This window comes from Linepithema humile, chromosome 7 (genome assembly GCF_040581485.1).
Source record: "Linepithema humile isolate Giens D197 chromosome 7, Lhum_UNIL_v1.0, whole genome shotgun sequence".
Classification (NCBI taxonomy): Eukaryota; Metazoa; Arthropoda; class Insecta; order Hymenoptera; family Formicidae; genus Linepithema; species Linepithema humile.
In genome coordinates this window covers 16,046,763-16,065,618 of record NC_090134.1, presented here as the reverse complement: position 1 = coordinate 16,065,618, position 18,856 = coordinate 16,046,763, and the positions used below count along the sequence as shown (strand labels likewise).

Genomic DNA, 18,856 nt, shown 5'->3' with positions numbered 1-18,856 from the left:
ATAAAATAAATTTTGATCAACTTTTCAATGTACCTCTATCATCTTAACAAACGGATAGAAAATAGGATACCAATATAGCGGAAAGATTAACTTTTGCAACTCTCTCCAAAGTATTTCTGTATAGATGAGCGCAGCGGCTTATGCTTTTCAACGTTATGATTTGATCGGATTTCACCGCGGGCAATCCGCGAGGATTCGTATATCTGCTTGAAAATTACGCGGAGCAGCCAGTTTCTCTCGTATCACGGTCGACGTTAAGTCTGCTAGAAATAAATGCAAATGAAGCCGCTGTTGGCGGTCTTGTTACCCGTTAAAGGGTCGTACGTCGGTTACGGCACTGCGGGTCGGAAGAGTGTTCGCGGAAATAGCAAATCTGCACTTCTTGGCACCGAGCAGTACTTCTGCCTTCGTTCGTCGTTCATGGCACAAGCGTGCGTACAACGTGTAGTAGATTAGCGAGCGAAACGCCGGACCGTTTCTAGTATCCGGCTTGTACTTCATCCCTGCTTTCGTGTCAAGCTGCAATTAAATTACGCGGAGTCGTTAACGATTTACGACGAGAGTGCGAAGAAAGCGATTTCGCAAATAGCTGATATTCATGACGGAGCATACGCGTTCTTAAAACTCATTTTGACCCGCCTATTTGAGCAGCCTATTGGAATTGAAATTGTCGGCCGATCGCAATCAAAACTTCAAGTTTGTTCGATCGTTTCTAGCAGTAAAGTTTCGCGACGCGGCTTTGCGAGGGAGCGGCGCACGATGTTTCCCTTTGCTGTTACCGTCGTGCGTGTTATCCGGCTATAACGTCAACAGATGATCCGGCGTTAAATATCTGCTGCTTTTATCGCGCCACGAAACTTGAAATCGCGCGTACGCGACACGTATACGCTGGATTAGCCACCACAATGGAACACAAGTTTCAACGACCATCCCGTCAGGACGGCGGTGCCCAGATTGCCTTTCTCGTATCGTACATTACAACTCGATAACCTAAATGTACGCGCGGTCGCGTTAGTCCGTATCCTATTGGATAGGTATAGCTGCAGCGAACGCAGTTTCCCTGTTCAGAAGCTGAGCTGACGGCGTGCAATGTCCGATCCAATCTGCGTGTGTATGGGCTACGGCTAACGGATGCCAACTAGATCTAACCGCTCTAGTGTACGTAGTATCGTCATTCCCTTCGATCTACATGCACGCATCGGCAGTGCAAAGCCCAATGTAACCAGCACGCGTGTGGATACAGCCGACCGAGAACGCTGTGTTCAGCGGCACGGGATGGCCGGGTCCGGAAGCCTTGCCAAAGGCGACAAGGGATGTCCGCTGCCCAAATTGCCGCCCTTGCTTACACGAGCTTTTTTCACCCTAAAGCTGACACGGAGAATACATTCGATATTTCTTGATAACTTTATTATACTTGTATCACGTATCTCAGTTGACCTTTCTTCCTGACTTTTTGCTTTTAAATTATCTCTAAATGCAGAGAAAACATTGTAATATTCTTTTTCTCCATATATTTTTCCAAGTATTAAAAATATGGAAAAATATTAAGCAGCACTTCTGAAAATAATTAAAAATTTTTAGCTTTTATTGTATATATAAAGTAATCACTTTAAATGGAATAAGATTAAAATTTTTATTATATTCGGTAATAAACTTAAGTGGACTAAAATAATATTTATTATTTTGAATAATAATATTGTTCTTTTATCAATATATGTATTGTTATAATAACATTTTTGAATTGAATAGATATATATCTTTTTTTGGAAGACTTATACAGTATGCAGTCAATCTCATATTTAATCGAGATGGTTTAAGTCGGACAAAATGGTTATGGATAGTGTGACTGCATTGCACTGTATCGAATGGAATGTTTGATTAGTTTCATTCGTCGTGCAAATGTCAAAACTGTAAAGTTCCACGGTGTTTGGTAAATCGATATCGCGAATACTATGTAGGATTTTTAAAAACGTAACTTTGATTTGCGTGCGGGCGTTTGTTTTCGGTATCGTTGAATCACGTTGTCGAAACTCCAATTTATTGTTCATGAATTTTCCGTCGGCGATTCAAGAAATATGAGATTTATGGCTCAGAAACACGTTACAAACTGAAAATGACCACAGTAAATAAAGTTGCAGCGGTGTGCAATAAATTGTATTAACCAATTGTATTAACCAATTGTATTGTTTTAAAGGAATCAAAAAACAATTGAAAATATACCTTTTTTTTCCTCCAGTAATTGAATTTACATTGTCTCGATTTTTATACACGTGAAATATACAATTAAATTGCTAGAATTTTTTTCACCATTTACGTGGATAATGAGTTGCAGACACCGATATTATATTTAGCTCGCTAACTCATATCGGCCAGTCACGAGATTAATTATATTGTAAACCGAGCCAACTGCAGTTCGCGAACTACGAACTCGCGGACTCATTTCCGTATTTGATATGATTCCGAAGTAATATGAATCCGGGTACCGGGTGAAGCCTCGTTGTTGAATCTGGGGTAGCAATGGGAATAGTTCGTAACGTTATAAGCTTTTGCTGGATAGCGTGAACTGTGAGCTAAACGCTCCTAACTCCTGTTACTAGTAACTAGTAATTAAGCGAGGCGCTGCTGTGTGAAACGACCCACCTACCTACCTCTATCCCTCGCGCCTTTCAACCGTCCCAAAGGTTGCGGCGCGAAATGTCCGTGTCCGTGTGTCTTACTCGTGGCATAAGTCGGCGGAAATAACATACGAAAATGTGCAGTGCCCCGAAATCTGCGATCCTTATTTTAATGACAGAGATGTATTCTGGTTAGAATACATTCCCGATTTACTGGATTGGTAAAAGAGCGATTCTGTTATTTTGATTAAAAACTCATGTAAATGATTTAAAATTGCTAAACGATCGACATTTATTCTTTCTTTTATTTCTCGGAATATTAGTCGTGAATTTTCTATCACTATTTGCTTTAAAACAACTGGCGGTCTGCCAGAACAGAGTTTATTAATTAAATCAGAACGCCAAAATGAAACTTTTTAAATCGAAGCTAGAATGTTCATTTTTTTATTACCACTTTACTTCCAAATATATCATCGCAAATATTTTTCAAACAAGTTGTGGCACTCGTAAAGAATAATCAATTGAAAATATTTTATCAGACGTCTTTCTCTCTTAAAATATTACATTTGCGTTGAATTTTATTATACGTTTTCTAGATAGTGAATCATACATTGGAAATCATTATTGTATAAATTTATAAGAAATAATAATGCCTAGCTTTTAATTTTTTAAATCCTAGTTTCGAAAACAAAATTACTTTTCTACAACTTAGTATTTTTATGATTATTTTTTCGTTGATCTTCTTAAAACGATATTTGATTGTCGCTGAGATTTATACATTAATTTTGGATATTAGGTTTTCTAGAAATATTAACTAGTGTTCTTAAAAGTAATTAATTTTGTGTTTAAAAATAATGAAAATATATCATTATTTCAACCAAAGGTTTTCATTTGCTTCAAGCTGCGCTTATACGTAAAAAAATGTACGTTGAATTTTAATTGTGCCTCATTTTCTCGTATATATGTGCATAATTATTTTTTTCACACAATTATAAATGCGAATTATATTACAAACGCTAGATGTATAATATTTAGAGGAAAATCTGAATGGAATATTTAAGTCATGTGGTATATGTTAAATTTAATACAAATTTTACTGATACAATAGCTATTGAATAGGTAACATATTTTACGTTTCAAGTGGTTAAAATTAAATAAGTTTAAATATAGAGTATACAAAAAAATTATACGTTTTCTGGTGGTTGTAAAATATTCCTGAATTTGAAGTCAATATTTTTTTCTTATTTAGCCAAAAATTGATTAAATATTACATTTTTTCCGATTTTTTAAAATGTTAATTTTTTTATAACCCGTTTCTAAATTACTGTTTAAGTTATCGAAAAATAATTTTTATAATATTTTATAAATTATGAAAATTTAAATTGTCTATAATTATAAAATATAATTATAAAATAGTCTTTCAATATTGAAACAGATGATATTCTTCTGTGATTAAGTTTTAGTAATTGCGGGCGTATATTATTTTTGATAAATTTCGTCTATATTAATTAATGTAATACAACTAAAACAAAAACTCAAACGCGAGAACTAGCCTTTCACATGCGGATTCTAAATCGTAATATAATCCAAGCGGTATAACGCCCACTGGCGCTGGTATTAATAACGCCTTAATTGGAAATTAGACTATGATATAAGCGTTCGACCTTCCTTTCCACGAGCTCCATATACGCTACACCAAAGTTAATTCCTTTAATTAATAATATAGCTTAAAACAAGATTGCAGAACGATCGGCAAGCGCTGAGTCAGCTTTATTCGTGTGTGTTTGACGATGTAAAATGAAAATTGTCAAGAATTTGATGCCATATGTATGTATGTAATGTGCAATTTTTTTTTCTTTTTACGTATCGTCGTACGTATCCTTGTAATAATTGAGGAATAGAGCGATCCTCGCACGGATTGGAAATCAGAATTTTAGGTTCATACCGTATCCAATCTAGAATGATGTAAGACCGTTTATTACGTGGCCTCCGCGAATCACGTAACGTTCGCAAATGCATGCAAGTCTTGAAAAACACGCAGCTCGGAACGCGAGCCTTATTCTGTCATAAGAATGATTTAGGCCATATTGATTAAGAAATTACGTGAACCTTCTCTTCTCGTGCTTTCGGATCGCCCATTTGCCAATTTTAAACATCCAGCACGTCGTGTACGAACATATAATACGTAAATAATTTGTAAATAATTCGTGAAATTATTATAATTAAAGATTAAATTATATATTCGTGAATATAGTACGAAAATTATTTCATACTACATTCACTCATATATTTATAATTGATACAGACACATTTTTTGATAATTTTCAAGTTGTTTGGTATTTGTTTTACATAACATGAACATTAAATGAGTAAAGTATCGCGAGCAATATCTAACCGGAAATGATTAAATTGGAGATTCAATTCCGCGTGCACTGTTTCTGCGGGATATTTGAAGCGTCGATCGATTGCCTACGAGAGTCATGATGGACTACTTTTTTAGTTTAATTAGCAGGACTTCAAGTGTCCCGTATATGTACTCTGCTTTCGTTTCTGTTGAACGTACACTTCCAAACGTTTTTATGTAGAAGAAAAGTTTTTAGTGCAATTGAATAATTTTAACATCGATAAATTTTTTATTTTAATGAAAAATTTAACGAAAATAATATTTAATAATGAAAGGTATATATAAAAATTCTAATATCAAAGGTTACACATGAAGCAAATATTTTGCCAATAAGCGATGCTTTTCAGTGACGGATTTCCAAAATCTCTGGCGAATTTTCGTTTCTGCAAAAGCCAGCGCGATTCCCGGAAAAATTCGTTTACGATACCACGAGGAGCGGTGCACTTTCGAAAATTTCGTGCAATTTCGCGTGGCGGCGCGTACGACGGTGCCCTCTCGACGACAAGGTGGCACGAGTAAAAGCAGAGGACCGTGCCGCTCGCGCACGGAGGTTGGCGGATAGCGCGGATCGGGGGTTGCAGCGTGATGGTGGTGGAAAGGAGGGTGGGGGTGGAATGGGGTGGCGTATCTCCCGCCGCTCGCTTCACGGCGGATGGTTCGCCGGACGCCCGTCGTCGGGGCGCTGCAGCCCGTCAGGACGTCAGTTCTTCATCGCACCGCGCCACGGTCGGACCTGGATCCCACGGGTGCGCGCACACACATACACACTCACACACACATAATTCATACACGCGCGCGCGCGCATTTCTTGCGTGCGGATATCATCGCGCGATTCCAGCGAGCGGCGGGACAAAACGCCGCTATGAGTGAATTGCGCCCGTATTCGTCTTTGATCGTTATCCGTCGATGATACCAGATAAACGCGCTGATAAATTCGCAACGCACCCGCTCACTCGTCCGCGAATGTCCGCGAGATTCGCAGGTGAATGTCAGCCGTCGGAATGCTGATTATCGAGGGTGAACAGTGACACGTTCGAGTGACGATCCGACTGATTAAACGCGCGTCAAGTGCCGCGGGATTACGAACGAGGGGTGACGACGACGACGACGACGACGACAACGACGAGTTGTCAGAAACGTGCTGAGACAGTGCGCGGACAATATTAGAGAACGGTACCGAAAACACAGCGGTGAAAGACAGTTGCGAGCGACGAGTAGTGACAGACCGCAACGAAGGCGACAGTAGTACAGGTCAGTTAGCGTCAGACGCGGTGCAGTGGTCGCGGACGGCGCGGCGGACCGTGACCAGACTCGGTGATAAAGGCTCGCGGTGGCTGGACCGGCTGACGGGGCTTCGGTGGATCAGCTGGTACCGCGATACAAACAGCGATATGGTGGATATCAACGGCACGGCGCCTACCGAGTGTGGCACGCACCCGCGACAACGGCGAACATGCGAGACCGCTTAATCCACGCGCGTACGCGTAATCGTCGCGCCTCGCCACCGACGAAGATTCAATTAAACTTCCCGCGAGGAAGGTCAAGTGCGTCATGCGAGCGATGGGGCTATGAGAGGCCCGAGTTTTAATTAAAACTCGCCCGGATTCCTATTATCGCGCGCGCCTCGTATTCGGGATTAATTAGCCGCGCCGGGAAACGAGAGTGGTGACGACGGTCGGGTGAAAAGGGTGATATCAAGAGGACGCGAGCGCCGGTGGCTCGTATATCGCGTCCGTAATTTCGGTGCTACAGTTCGGTGCGACGTGTCGCGAGCTCCTCGAGCCCGCTCCCGTCGTCATGGACGAGCTTTTTCTTCCGTCGCGCTGGCTCGCGTAGTGATCGCGACGGTTTCAACGACGACACTTTCGCCCGTCCCGAATGTTCTCTCGCGAGTGACGCGTCGTGCGAGCCGCCGTTTGGAAGCGAGGGACAAGCGGAGAAAGCGAGCGAGAGTGCGGGGATTTTATACCCGACGTGTTTCCGGCGACGATGTCAAAGTAGGACGATTCTCGGCGATTAGCGACAGGTAGGCGATGCGATGAATTTTTGAATGGCTTAACGTCCTTTCTTACCGGGTATACAATCGGAATACTAAATACATTACAATGCATACGATGTATCTATTCAAATTGACATAAATCAGTAATTTGCATTGTCAGTTTCGATGAAATGCAGATATAAATTGGAGTAATTTATCAATGTTATCAGTTGTCTCAAACTGACATTTACATGACTTTCGAAATAAACTAATTAAACAAAATACGTTTAATTAATCATAAGCTATAATTAAACACAACTAACTGCTAAACATGCAACTATACATAATACCTGATATTGTCGAGCTTTCATGGATTTGCCTTTGTTTTTCGTCGCATTGCAGCGTCGAAAGCTTCAATGCGATATTTAGTTATTAGCTCGCACGAGTATGTACCTTAGACTCATCAAATATTGGTCACAGCTAATTACATCGATCGAACGCGCGATCATAATTCCATTAATTTCAAGTAAGTGCTCGATTTATTCGCATCAAATGGAGTGCCGTTCCGTGGTGCATAATGTTTGCCTTTCGTAACAGGACTGTCAACATAACGTCTCTTATGAAAAATGCAAAATTCTGTGAAAGCTTTCAAGCTGGATTAGAGCTAAAAATATAATTCGAGATAAGCGAGATTGAATACAATACACTTAATCGAATAACCGTGCGGATGTTAGACGCACTCCTGTCGCATATAAACTTTTTTGTATATCAAATGCGTCAAAGTTGAAAAAAAAAAACTGATCAATATTGATGCGCACGTTTCAATCATATCTAAAAAACAAGAATTAGAGAGGTTTTTGCGGTTAAAAATTTTAGCGCGGCGCGAACTGTTTGCAAAATTCTTTGCGTTCAAAAATATCATACACGAATTTGTAGTGTAAAATATATCCAGAAATTGCATTGTGCAAAGTTATGCGAGAAGTTGCGCGAATCTTCGTATCACGTAGTATTATCTTAATGCGTTTTTGGTGCATGGAAAGGTGCGGCGCATCGTCTGAGACAAAAGGCCCGAGATAACTGCGAATTGGTGCGCCGACTATCTCTAGATGCTGCGTTAATTATCTCTAGACGCTGCGTTAATTATCTCCATTTTATAAGCATCCGCAAACGTTCGTAAGATAACAAACAACGAACTACACGGACAGTATCCGGAGTATCTTATTTACGTAACGTAGAGATGTGGCGAGTTGTTTCGCGGCATGTTGGCTTCGCATAAATAAACGCCGGGACGTTTTGTTTCAGTGGCGAAACTACGTTGCCAAAATTTCGCCCCACTGTATTGTTCCAAAGACAATCCGAAGACGCGCGACTTTCTACTTTCGCGAGGTGCGCTTTCCGCGAAGCGATTCTTCGTGTCGTCCGATCTGTCCGTTGCGATCGCCGTGCATTTCACTCTCTGGTCTTTACACACTTCAGTCCATCAACGTGCATCAGATAAGCCCCGCGAAATATGCTTTCGCGCTGTACATTCGCACCCTCGTGTACGCGCGTACCTTATTCAATCATACGTTTACGATACATACGTACACGGTTGTGCTTCCCTTCGGGTCTTACATTAATAGTATTCATGCGCGTTTACATTGAGTTATTACCGGTTGTCCGTCCCGGTTTGTCGCGAGATCGGTATCCCGCGCTCTGTGCTTGGCCCTGCGCTCCGGTGCTTACAAAATGATCGATCAACAACATCTCGTGCAGCTAGGCGATAGCGATCCTAGTCCCGTCGTTATTGCACGTAGCTGTAATGACGTTAATGGTCGTGGATGCCGGTTACGTGGCGGCCAATAATATTGTTCGCCCGTCCGCGTGCCGCAAGCCGCAGAGAGTGAAAAATGTGTTTGAGCTGTGTAAATAAACATTAGAGGGCCTATCCGTCCGATGCGTCTCGTGAAAGCGGGCGCGCGATCGGATCGCCTCGGCGAGATACGGCGCGAGCTGTCGCGCACCGAAAAACGCTCTGAAAAATAACGTTTTCGTGGTGGCATCTAATTACGAGTGTGTTATTTACCGCGCGCGCACGCACATTTAGTCGGTCCGCGGGTTACGCCGAACGTTGAAAATTGTTTGTCCGGTTTAGAAGGGACAGGAAAAGGGGCTAATTTAACTTTTCGTTTTAAATTATGGAGATGAGAACTGTCGCATCGCGGAAGTTGACAAAGTTGCGCGGCTCTAATACGCGTAATCCTGTTGTTCGATATCATCATTGTGCGCCGCGTGCACAGCAATCGCGACCGGTTCGCCCGCGAGAGATTAAATGTGTCTCGATATAATGAGCCGTTGGTAGAATTTAAGATTAATCCAGAAATTAATTATATGAGCACGAAAGAGAGTGTATGTCAAACATTTATATTTACTGACCTATATATCATTATTTCTCTCAGCGCTTTAAATAATTTGCTCTTTTTATAATTGATTATAATTTGTCCGATGAGGTAACGTTCAGATGTATAATTTACTGAATAGAAAGTTGAATGAATAGAAACTTTTACGGAAGAACGTTTTCCGTTTTCGAATATCAACGCTTTTTTTCAATTTTCTTTCAAATTTACATTCTTAAAAATATATAATCATCGTAATTAATACTCTTTTAAATTTTCTTATAAATTCTCTTATCTGCTGAACAATTTTCTTTAAAATACTATTATCCTTATCTTCGGCTCAGCGAGCTCCGCGCACGCTTTCGTTTCTGCAGTGTGGACACTGCAGGTGATACAAATAAAAAGATCTTATCGTCCGACTGCGCATAAACGAAAGCTCCACGGCGTTCTAGCTTGATGCTTTACCGGTACAGGTGCATCGCGTGCACTCGCAAAAGTGCGCTTAGTCTTTTATCTTGAAAAATACGCCGGATGCAATTTCATATTTTATGAGCATTATATGCGCGCGCGTGTTTTGCCGTGCTCAAATGAAGCAACAGTTGTTGCCTTCCCTCGCTATTGTCTCTTGTCGTAGCCTAATCAAGACCATCATGACAATTGCACGTTTCTTTCCTATTTGCTGAAAAACGCGGCAAAATACGATTCTGTGTCATCCATTGTACTTTTAAACTATCGCACTGATCTTGCAGCGTGTAACGGAAAGGTTTTATAGTATATATTTATTATGAGAGAAAGAGAAGAGCGATTCGGGATCATAAAATACATCATAAAAGATATATATACGATTAATACAGTCTAAGCATATATGTGACATTTCTCGGCAAGATTTTTGAATATTTAATTTATATATATATATATATATATAGATATGTATTTTTATATTCTCATCGCGCGAAGGAATATGTATGAGCCCGTCGTATAGGATTATGAAGTACGATAAAATATGCGAACGCGAGACGGGATATCGTAACTTTATTACGAGTCGGAGCTGCTGCGAAAAATTCATTTTGTATTATTCATATTAGGTTATGCGCGCGGCGTGAAGGCGCGCCGAATTTCTGCGCGAAACGTATGGTTTGTGGCGTCTCGTGGCGAAACCGTAGCAAAAGCGGAATTTCAGGTTTTCGAAGCACACGATGTACGACGGTATAAAGTCCACGGGCGCACAACCGGTGCATAAAGTAAAAGCAGACCGGGATGAAAGGAGCGAAGAACCAGCGGGAAACGTGCGTCTGAAGGGTTGCCTGGTTTGTGTGGAAGCTGCGAGAGCAGCAGCCGGTGCGGATAGAGTGATAGATACTTGTTTTACTCTCGTTGCTCTCGCTGGACACACACGGAGAAAGAAATGAGAGAGAAGAATAGGAAGGGGAGGGGGAGGCTGGAGAAAGAAGAAAAAGAAGAATCGTTTATTTGGCACTGTGTCCGTTCAAGCGTTAGACAACAGATACAGATAGTCTTTCATAGAATTAATCTTCCCGTATTGTTCGAATTTTTCCCGCTATAAGACTCAAACCTGTGCGGTCTTCAAAATCTTCTTAAATAAAATATTTAGTCGCGAAGAGTAAACGTTGTAAAATTATAATATGAAAAAGATGTGCTAATTTAATTTTCAGAAAAAGAACTTTTAAAAACAATTTATTTTAAATTGGTTATATAATACGCTTGTAAATTTTGGAATTGTAATGTGATAAATGAGTAGTTTGAGTCTCGCATTGTGTAGATTTTTTTTTTATAGTACATGAAATATTTATAGAAATGAACAGAGGAGAAAGAATGTGCGGCGGGATGATTATATTTTAACGCGGAGGGTATCACACATGATTTGTATAAATAGACTACGTCGCAGTGAATGGTGATTCGAGAGGGGAAGCGAGACGGCGGGCCATTTCGCTAGCAGTTATACCGGCGTAAGAAGAGGTGAATGTCGCGCCTTCCACGGATCCGTCCGAGAATGACGCTATCTTGACGTGACGAATGAGCAGCTTCCCGGGACCATCTCGCGGGGCAGAGAGCGCGGACGCTCGAGGAAATCATCCGCATGTTCCGGGAAATTCTCGGATAAAATTCCCAGTAGACCGCGTGCGACCGTACAGGGTGTTTCCAGGTTTCCCATACATTTCCTCGTATATGGACTCTTACGCTATTCCGAGTAGATTTTTCCGTAAAATGTAGAAATGATATTTTATTCTAATGTCATTTCGATAATGCGAATTTTGCTTTAAGGTAGATTCTCCATTAATAAAACTTACACCGATAGTGCTCGAAAGAGATTGAAAATCTAAGTAAATCTGAAGCTCTATTGCGCTTTTGAGAAATACATCTGTATTGTAAAGATTTATGGGTTTAAGTCAAATTTTATTTGAGAGAAGCTCTACATTGTTCAAGACTTATGAACGATAGTGTGAGAAATTCAGGAAAATCTTGTATATCTTTTCGTGATTCTCGTTTCTGCGAACGTAACACATTGCAAATGGCATCGATTGCGTTAGAGAGCATTATATGAAATTGTTCTTGGTATGAATAAGTAGAATCGTCGTTGTAAATTCTTTTTACGTCTAACTTTTCAACCTGCACTATGTCGTATATGCGATGGAAGTCCTCAAATCGTTAACTGCCGTTCCGAGCATTTCTATTTTTCTCTCAGAATGAATTTTCTTGCGACAAAAAAATTGCGCGGAAGTATAACAACCAATACCGCTATAATAACCGACGAATGAATACTCGTTTCCGTTACAAGAATATGACACGTTTATCTTGTTTTTTCACGTTACTGCAGATGGTCGAAGGGAAAAAAATATTTTACAGCTGCGAGTTACAAGTTGCCCTCTCTTGTTGGTAAATAAAATATCATTTCGAAAAATATATCGCAGAGAGATACTTTCTCTTTTATAAATGGAATAAAAAAAAGTTACATATCGGAAGGATTTTTCACGAATCGGAAACTAAGTCGCCGATTGTTTGTCCCAAAAGTGGTAGTATCAAATTTATTTAATAGTTCCAAGAAAAAGTTATTGTTAGTGCGATTCCGCGACTTATCTATTTGATTCAGAGTTTTCTTTCTGTTTTGAATATGATGAAACATTTCAAAAGTGTTGGGTGTGATGAGATTGTTTTCCGTTTCGAATGTGATAATGATCGATGTGATAACGAAAATCAAGCGTCGGAAATAACGAAACTGTTTCCTGTTTCCTTCCGTTTTTGAATTTATCTAGACACCCCAGACGAGTGTTGCTATCACCGGAGTGTTCAATGAGATATTACTCCTAGTCTAAAATATCCATCCGACATTTGGTTTCCGTTTTCTCTTTTTCCTTTTTTTTTTATATTCCTTTGTTTGGTGATATCGCGGAAAGAAAAAGCGTTAAATAGGACGTAACAGGGAAGGCTACTACTTTTTTTAAGCATGCAGCAATAGAATCTATATATTTAAAAAGTAAATGTTATCTTAATTTTGAGCTACTACTTATATATATAGCGTTGCGTAAAATACACGAAGTGAAATTATCTGTGCTTTCCGTCGAGAATTTGCTACAACATTTTTAACGCGTGTGATCAAGTAATTATTACTACGTGGATATCCGATGTTGCCGATAACGTGATGCTTGCAACGTGCGAGATTACGGGTAACAAATTTCGACGCTAACACAATGGTTTCCTCGGCTTTCCTCTCTGGTATTCCGACAACGGCAGCGCCAGCGCGCAGCACTTAGCCTAGTGCTTACGAAAGCATCGCCTTTGTAAGATAAACGCGCGACTGAACTTGTAATATCTTTTGACACCATGCACACGCGGTTTAACGTAATGCATCTTTTTGATTGCAGTTCGTTCTAACGCACGGAAGGCGCGTATTATGTGAGGAGAAAGCCGCGACGAGAGGGAAACGAAGATGTCCGCCGTTAGCGTCGTCGCATGGCTGCTCGGCGCCGTCGCTTTGGCTGCAATTAATGGTGAGTCCTTCTGTCAAGTCTTTAAATCATAATAGTAGTGATGATAGCGTGAAGATTTGCCGTAAAAAGTCTGTGAGCGATGTACTTTGAAAACTTATACCAGCGTTAAAAACGGTCTGTACATATGTAAAGTACCATTTTTGCAATTATAATTTATAAACCGCGTAAAAAGAGGATATTTATTTCATAATTTTTTAAATTAAATGTGGCTTGCGAAAGCAGCTTGAGATTTTTGTTTTTGACATTTGCAGGCTTTTTAGGTCAAACCTTCATTTTCCGGCATCGTCCAATTTCGCTATCTTGATCATAATTCAACCGTTTATAATAATATATTGATATTGGAATAAAAAGTAGATGAACTCTTTATTTGTATCTGATTAATTTCACGTCATTTGCTTCTATGCAATCGAGCGATTAATTTAACGATATAGGAAAAGGGCAAAGTTTTGCCAAGTTTTACTTTTTTTTTAGTATCGATAAGATTATTCAAAAAACGAAATTTGCTTATTATATTTTGATAAAAAATATTTTATCAAAAAAATTGTGCGCGCCTAACAAATTTAAAGTCTCAACAATGTTGTAATCGCATATAAAAGAATTGTGATAAAAATATTTAAATTATGTAACGCACGAAGCGTCGCTTTGTTATTTACTAAACAACTTTCAGGATACGAAGAACAAATGTATTTATACATATTTGTCGTGCTTTAAAATATACAGAATGACCCGTTTCATAACGGTTACAATTTATCCATTTGCTTTTGGTTTTTGCGCCCCTTTTTTTTTTATTTTTTTTATTTTATTATTACGAGCCGCACGAAACGTGAAATAATTCAGAGATATGGTCGAAATACACGGTTGAATTATGGCGATAGCGCGTTTGATGGATTCGCGTTGCGCGTTGTTTGTATTACCACAGTAGTAGTGTCTAAATGAAATATATCTGCGGTATTTTTTGAATGCATTGCACTAGCTTTTAAGAATATTCAATAAATACCATTGTAGAAAAAACAATGGAAGAATATGTGTGGACAAATCGTAGGAAATGATATAAAACAGTCAAGAGTTTTCCTATTTTTCTCGTGACACAGTTTGTGCGATAATGTTACATGAACAGATATCGAAAATACGATTTAAACGCGGCACATGTGTGATGCACATGTTTAAAGTTATTTTTTAGCAACATTGATTGACGGTAATTCCGTTTAACCGAAGTTTCTTTCTTACATTTATATCGCGAGCGGAACTGTGTAACCCAGAAATTTATCCTTGAGTTAGACTTATTTGACATAGATTCTTGGCGCAATCGTGCTTCAGGCTTCAGGTTTCATTACGTGCGCGCCTTTTAAAAATTATCCGCTGCTTGCTTATCTGCAGATACGGTCTCGAATCACGACAGATTTGCATTTCACAGCCGCGGTATTATTATCTATACGATATAGTATATAAAAATATACACGAGAGAATTCGATGTGGGTGCGTGAAATCTGAAAGTTAAATTTGGAGATTTGTGCGAAAGCCTTGAAACGTGGTTTTCCGTTGATTGTCACGATGGTTGCCTTGTTTTCTTTTTTAGTTTATTGTAAAAATCGAGTTTTGTGTGACACGATGCCGTTTTTGCGTGAGAAGAAAGAAATGGAGCACTCTCTCTCGTCTGATCCTCTTCCTCCATTTGAATCGTCGGCATGTTCGAGGGGGAATTTGCGCGATGGCATACAAAATTTGAGGCTCGTCGGGATTCAATTGTCGTAGGACACGGCACAATGATCTCGAATCAACGCGTGTCCGCGCTTGTACGCGCGCTGGGTACGCATACCGGGCCTTTCGTGCGCGCCTATTCAAGTATGATTGCTCGCTGATCCGCTTCCTTGCTCTCTCCGACGAGAGCAAAAATACAAAAATAGTCCGGCCGTTCCAATCGACCTACATTACTCGCTTTCAGCTTTGATACCGATCGAAAGCGATACCGTCTCTAAAAGTGTACGATCTTCCTAGAAACGTCGCGAAAGAAAGGTATTAAAAAATAAGAAACGCTTGACAAAAAATGTAATTTCCTGTTTATCTGGAAATAAAATCAAATAATTTAATTGCGAAAAGCATACAAAAATATTTTAATTTTAATTAAAGTTTCATATTTCTTTACAATCTTAACTATAGATCAAAATGATATGCTTTTCTTTATATATTGCTATATTTAAAGGATCGAATATAAAAAAAAAAGTTAATAGAAAAATAGCTATAAGAACCAAAGTTTGGATATCGCAAGAAAATTGATTATTAATTAATTTGAGTAGAATTGTAATTGGTATGATGATCACGCGTAAACAACGTGCAACAGTCACTGATTACAATTCTATTAGACTCAGGAAAGAATCCAAAATTAGGCTAAAATGTTTCGATATTGGTATCACTACTTTGTATTGATTGATAATATAATTTTTTGCGCTATCATTATTCGCAATTTGATTCTTATAGCCCTTTTTTCCACTAACTTTTTTTATTATTATAGAACTATATGTCACTTTATCGAATATAAAAAAATATAAAATTTTTCGAACAATTGATAAAATAGGCCGTATTGACCGAGTTGATGCTTACATTTTTGATCTTTTAACGAACCGGTTATTGTTCCACGAGTCGCTCCAAGCAAGTCTTCTCTCGAGAGGTGCGCGTAACTTAGACGCGCTCGTTAGATCGAAATCATTAAAATGGGGATGCGGCAGCCAGGGTCGCGTTCGTTCGCTCTCTCTCACACACTCGCGTAAACAACATGTACAAGCGGCACGATAGTTCTCTCGTCTCGAGTTGCGGGCAATAAACACCTTCCACCCGAGCAAACAATGCAACGACACGGAGCGAAAAATTAACGAGGCGCGCACGAGGGACCAAATTCAAACTCATCTCTACTTTATCTCCTCGCTACTTGCTCTTCTCCGCGGGCGTCCAATGCGCACATGAATACGCGCGTCACTTGGAGCGTAGTTGCACACACGCCGGCGGATGTTAGACAGCTGTAGTAGGACGTTGAACGTACTCGTATATACGTGTTTCCCTATACGTACTTCCGTCGGTGGAACGATACGGGGGTCCGATCGACCATTACGAGCAATTCCATGAGACAGGTAAGCTCGTGAGCAAGCAGAGATCCGTAATTACGTCACCAATTTACCGAACGTTCGTTGACGAGGCGACCGCCGGATATGACATTAAAGACGACGTGACGAGAGATTTACGTTAAAGTCGCCGGGAAAGCGTTCCCGAGAAAGCGGGTATAATTGCAAGTGCAATAACACGCTGATGTATGCAACGGAAGAATAATACAATTCCGCAAGTCAAAGAGAGTCGCGTCCTCTCTCTTTTTTTTTTCTTACTTTTTAAGGATAAAATGGAATTTCCGCATGCTCGCGTTTATGCTAATTATTTAGGAACACCCTAGAGGATTTTCACGCAACGATCTGTCACCCGATGCATCGCGCGCGTCTCCATATTGCGAAATGGTTATTAAAACGCGGCGTCATCCAATTAACGGGTAATTACCGTTGCTTATTATTACTTGATGAGCGCACGGTTATATCGCGACGGACGTGTTGTCTAGTATTCCATTATCGATGAATATTAATTAATGTAACGCGCGCGTGTATCGCACGCGGATAATTAAATTGTTATAAATTGTCGCGAGTTTACACACGAGTCTTTGAGCGCGACGATAATTATGCGCGTTATCGCGAGCCGCTTTCCCTAATTTTTCCACGTGCCGTCGCAACGTAACGGATCGATAAGCTCGAAGATCCTGGACGACGATATTGCGCGCTCGCTCATTACACGGGAGTTCCCGTTCGAAGTCTGGCAATTAGGGTTGATCTCTTATTGCGAGTACGCTAGTTTCGTTGCTTCTCGCGACGGAGTTCCGCAAACTGGAGAAAGGGTCGTCGTTGGATAGGTTGATTTAAGCCCTGCGGCTAGGTGGCGGAAATCTTTGATAAGGCACGGCTACCGCAAACGCTGATTGGTTGCCCGAGGCCTCGCACCGATATGACGTTCAAACAATACGCTCCATGCTAACAATGCAATCGCGGCCGAGATAAAGATGTATAGATTCAACGGATACCTATCCATATCGCTTCACCTACGGATCCTCCGGTACATCCTCGATAGCCCCGTTCTAATTTCAAGGCTCTGACAATTGACGAGGTGAAATGTCGTCAGCGAACAACGTTGCGCATTTTTTTGCAACGTGATCCATATTGGAAATGTCGCATGCGGTGAAATTTGCATCGTTTTCGAGCGCGGTAAACGTGGAGTGATCCTAAGGTACTCGTAATTTGATTCTCTTGCATGTATACGACATTACGTTACGTGAATGCGAGCGCTGAAGCAGGTTACGCGTGTGACACGCTATCTTGGCCATATTTTACATAATTCTCTTTGATCAGCGTTTCGCGGCGCTTTGGCGTGATTAAATTAATTAATCACTTCTAACCGGCACGCGCGTCTTTGTATCTGTCGCGTTTAGGGAATATACACTTCAGTTTCAGTTGTGTCGAAACGAAATTGGAAGTTATAGAACGCTTGTGATATCGACGCTCCATACAGTCGTGTATATACTGTTGTGTATGTGTGTGTTTGTGTGTGTGTGTGTTTGAGGTACATACTTTCGCCGCGGCAAAGCCGCAAAATGTCTAGGTGCCAGGGTATACATCGTTACGCGCGATCGATGCCGCTATATTTTTCTTCGACCGTGTATATACATTGGGCCTTGTTTTCCCGGCCGCGTATAATGAACCTCGTTTGTCGTTAAACTTTGTCGCACCTATACAGACCACTCCCGGCTAGCACCGGGCTCTCGACGACGTTGACATCGCCGCGCGCTCGAGCATAAAAGTGTTGCTGGTGTATATAAACTGGCGCCTTCGGTATTGTTCTATATCCGTGACCGGGAGGGAGGAGAGGCGACAGCCGGGCGGTTATTATAAACGTCGAGCGAAGAAATATCGACGTAACTTGGGAGCTAGTCGAAGCGAAGAGTCGCCTTTTACCGTACTTACTTAACTATGTGTCGCGCCTTTTCCGTCCGCCGGCGTCCCGTTACCGTATACGCCACTTTCCCGGAAGAATTCACGTCGCCGGCGTTATTCCAACGTCAGTAAGCCGTTACGCTCCTCGTGTTTCCGTGTAAAAGAGATTTGTCTCGTGGAAGGGCGTAATGGGATAAAAAGGGGGAAATAATTGAATCCGTCATTGCAGGGAGAGCACGTGTCATAACAGCGCAAAGTTTTTCAGCGGTAAGACAAGGCTCTTAAAATGGTTTATTGTTCAATACTCCGCACAAATCGCATTTCGTACGAATCAATCATAGTCGGGGGGGATATTTTTGATCGCAAAAATAGGAGTAAGAATTTCCTTTCTTGGCTTTTTCAAACAATTCGCATTTATTTTAGAATAATATTCCGCGTATGCAACGAAACAAGCTAAACTGA

The 18,856-nt window shown here is 40.6% G+C and overlaps 1 protein-coding gene across 3 annotated transcripts in view; it reads left to right on the top strand.

Annotated features, from left to right (window-relative positions):
• LOC105678008 (neurotrimin-like) overlaps positions 1-18,856 on the top strand; it is a 300,284-nt gene that overhangs the window by 36,569 nt on the left and 244,859 nt on the right. For 2 of the 3 annotated variants that reach the window (XM_067358675.1, XM_067358674.1), the window contains exon 8: positions 13,254-13,379. In XM_067358675.1, the coding sequence (XP_067214776.1) occupies positions 13,319-13,379 (61 nt within the window). In that variant the 5' untranslated portion in view covers positions 13,254-13,318. Of the gene's footprint in view, positions 1-5,726; positions 7,046-13,253; positions 13,380-18,856 lie in introns of those variants that run through there. The other variant, XM_012376993.2, reaches the window with a different exon arrangement.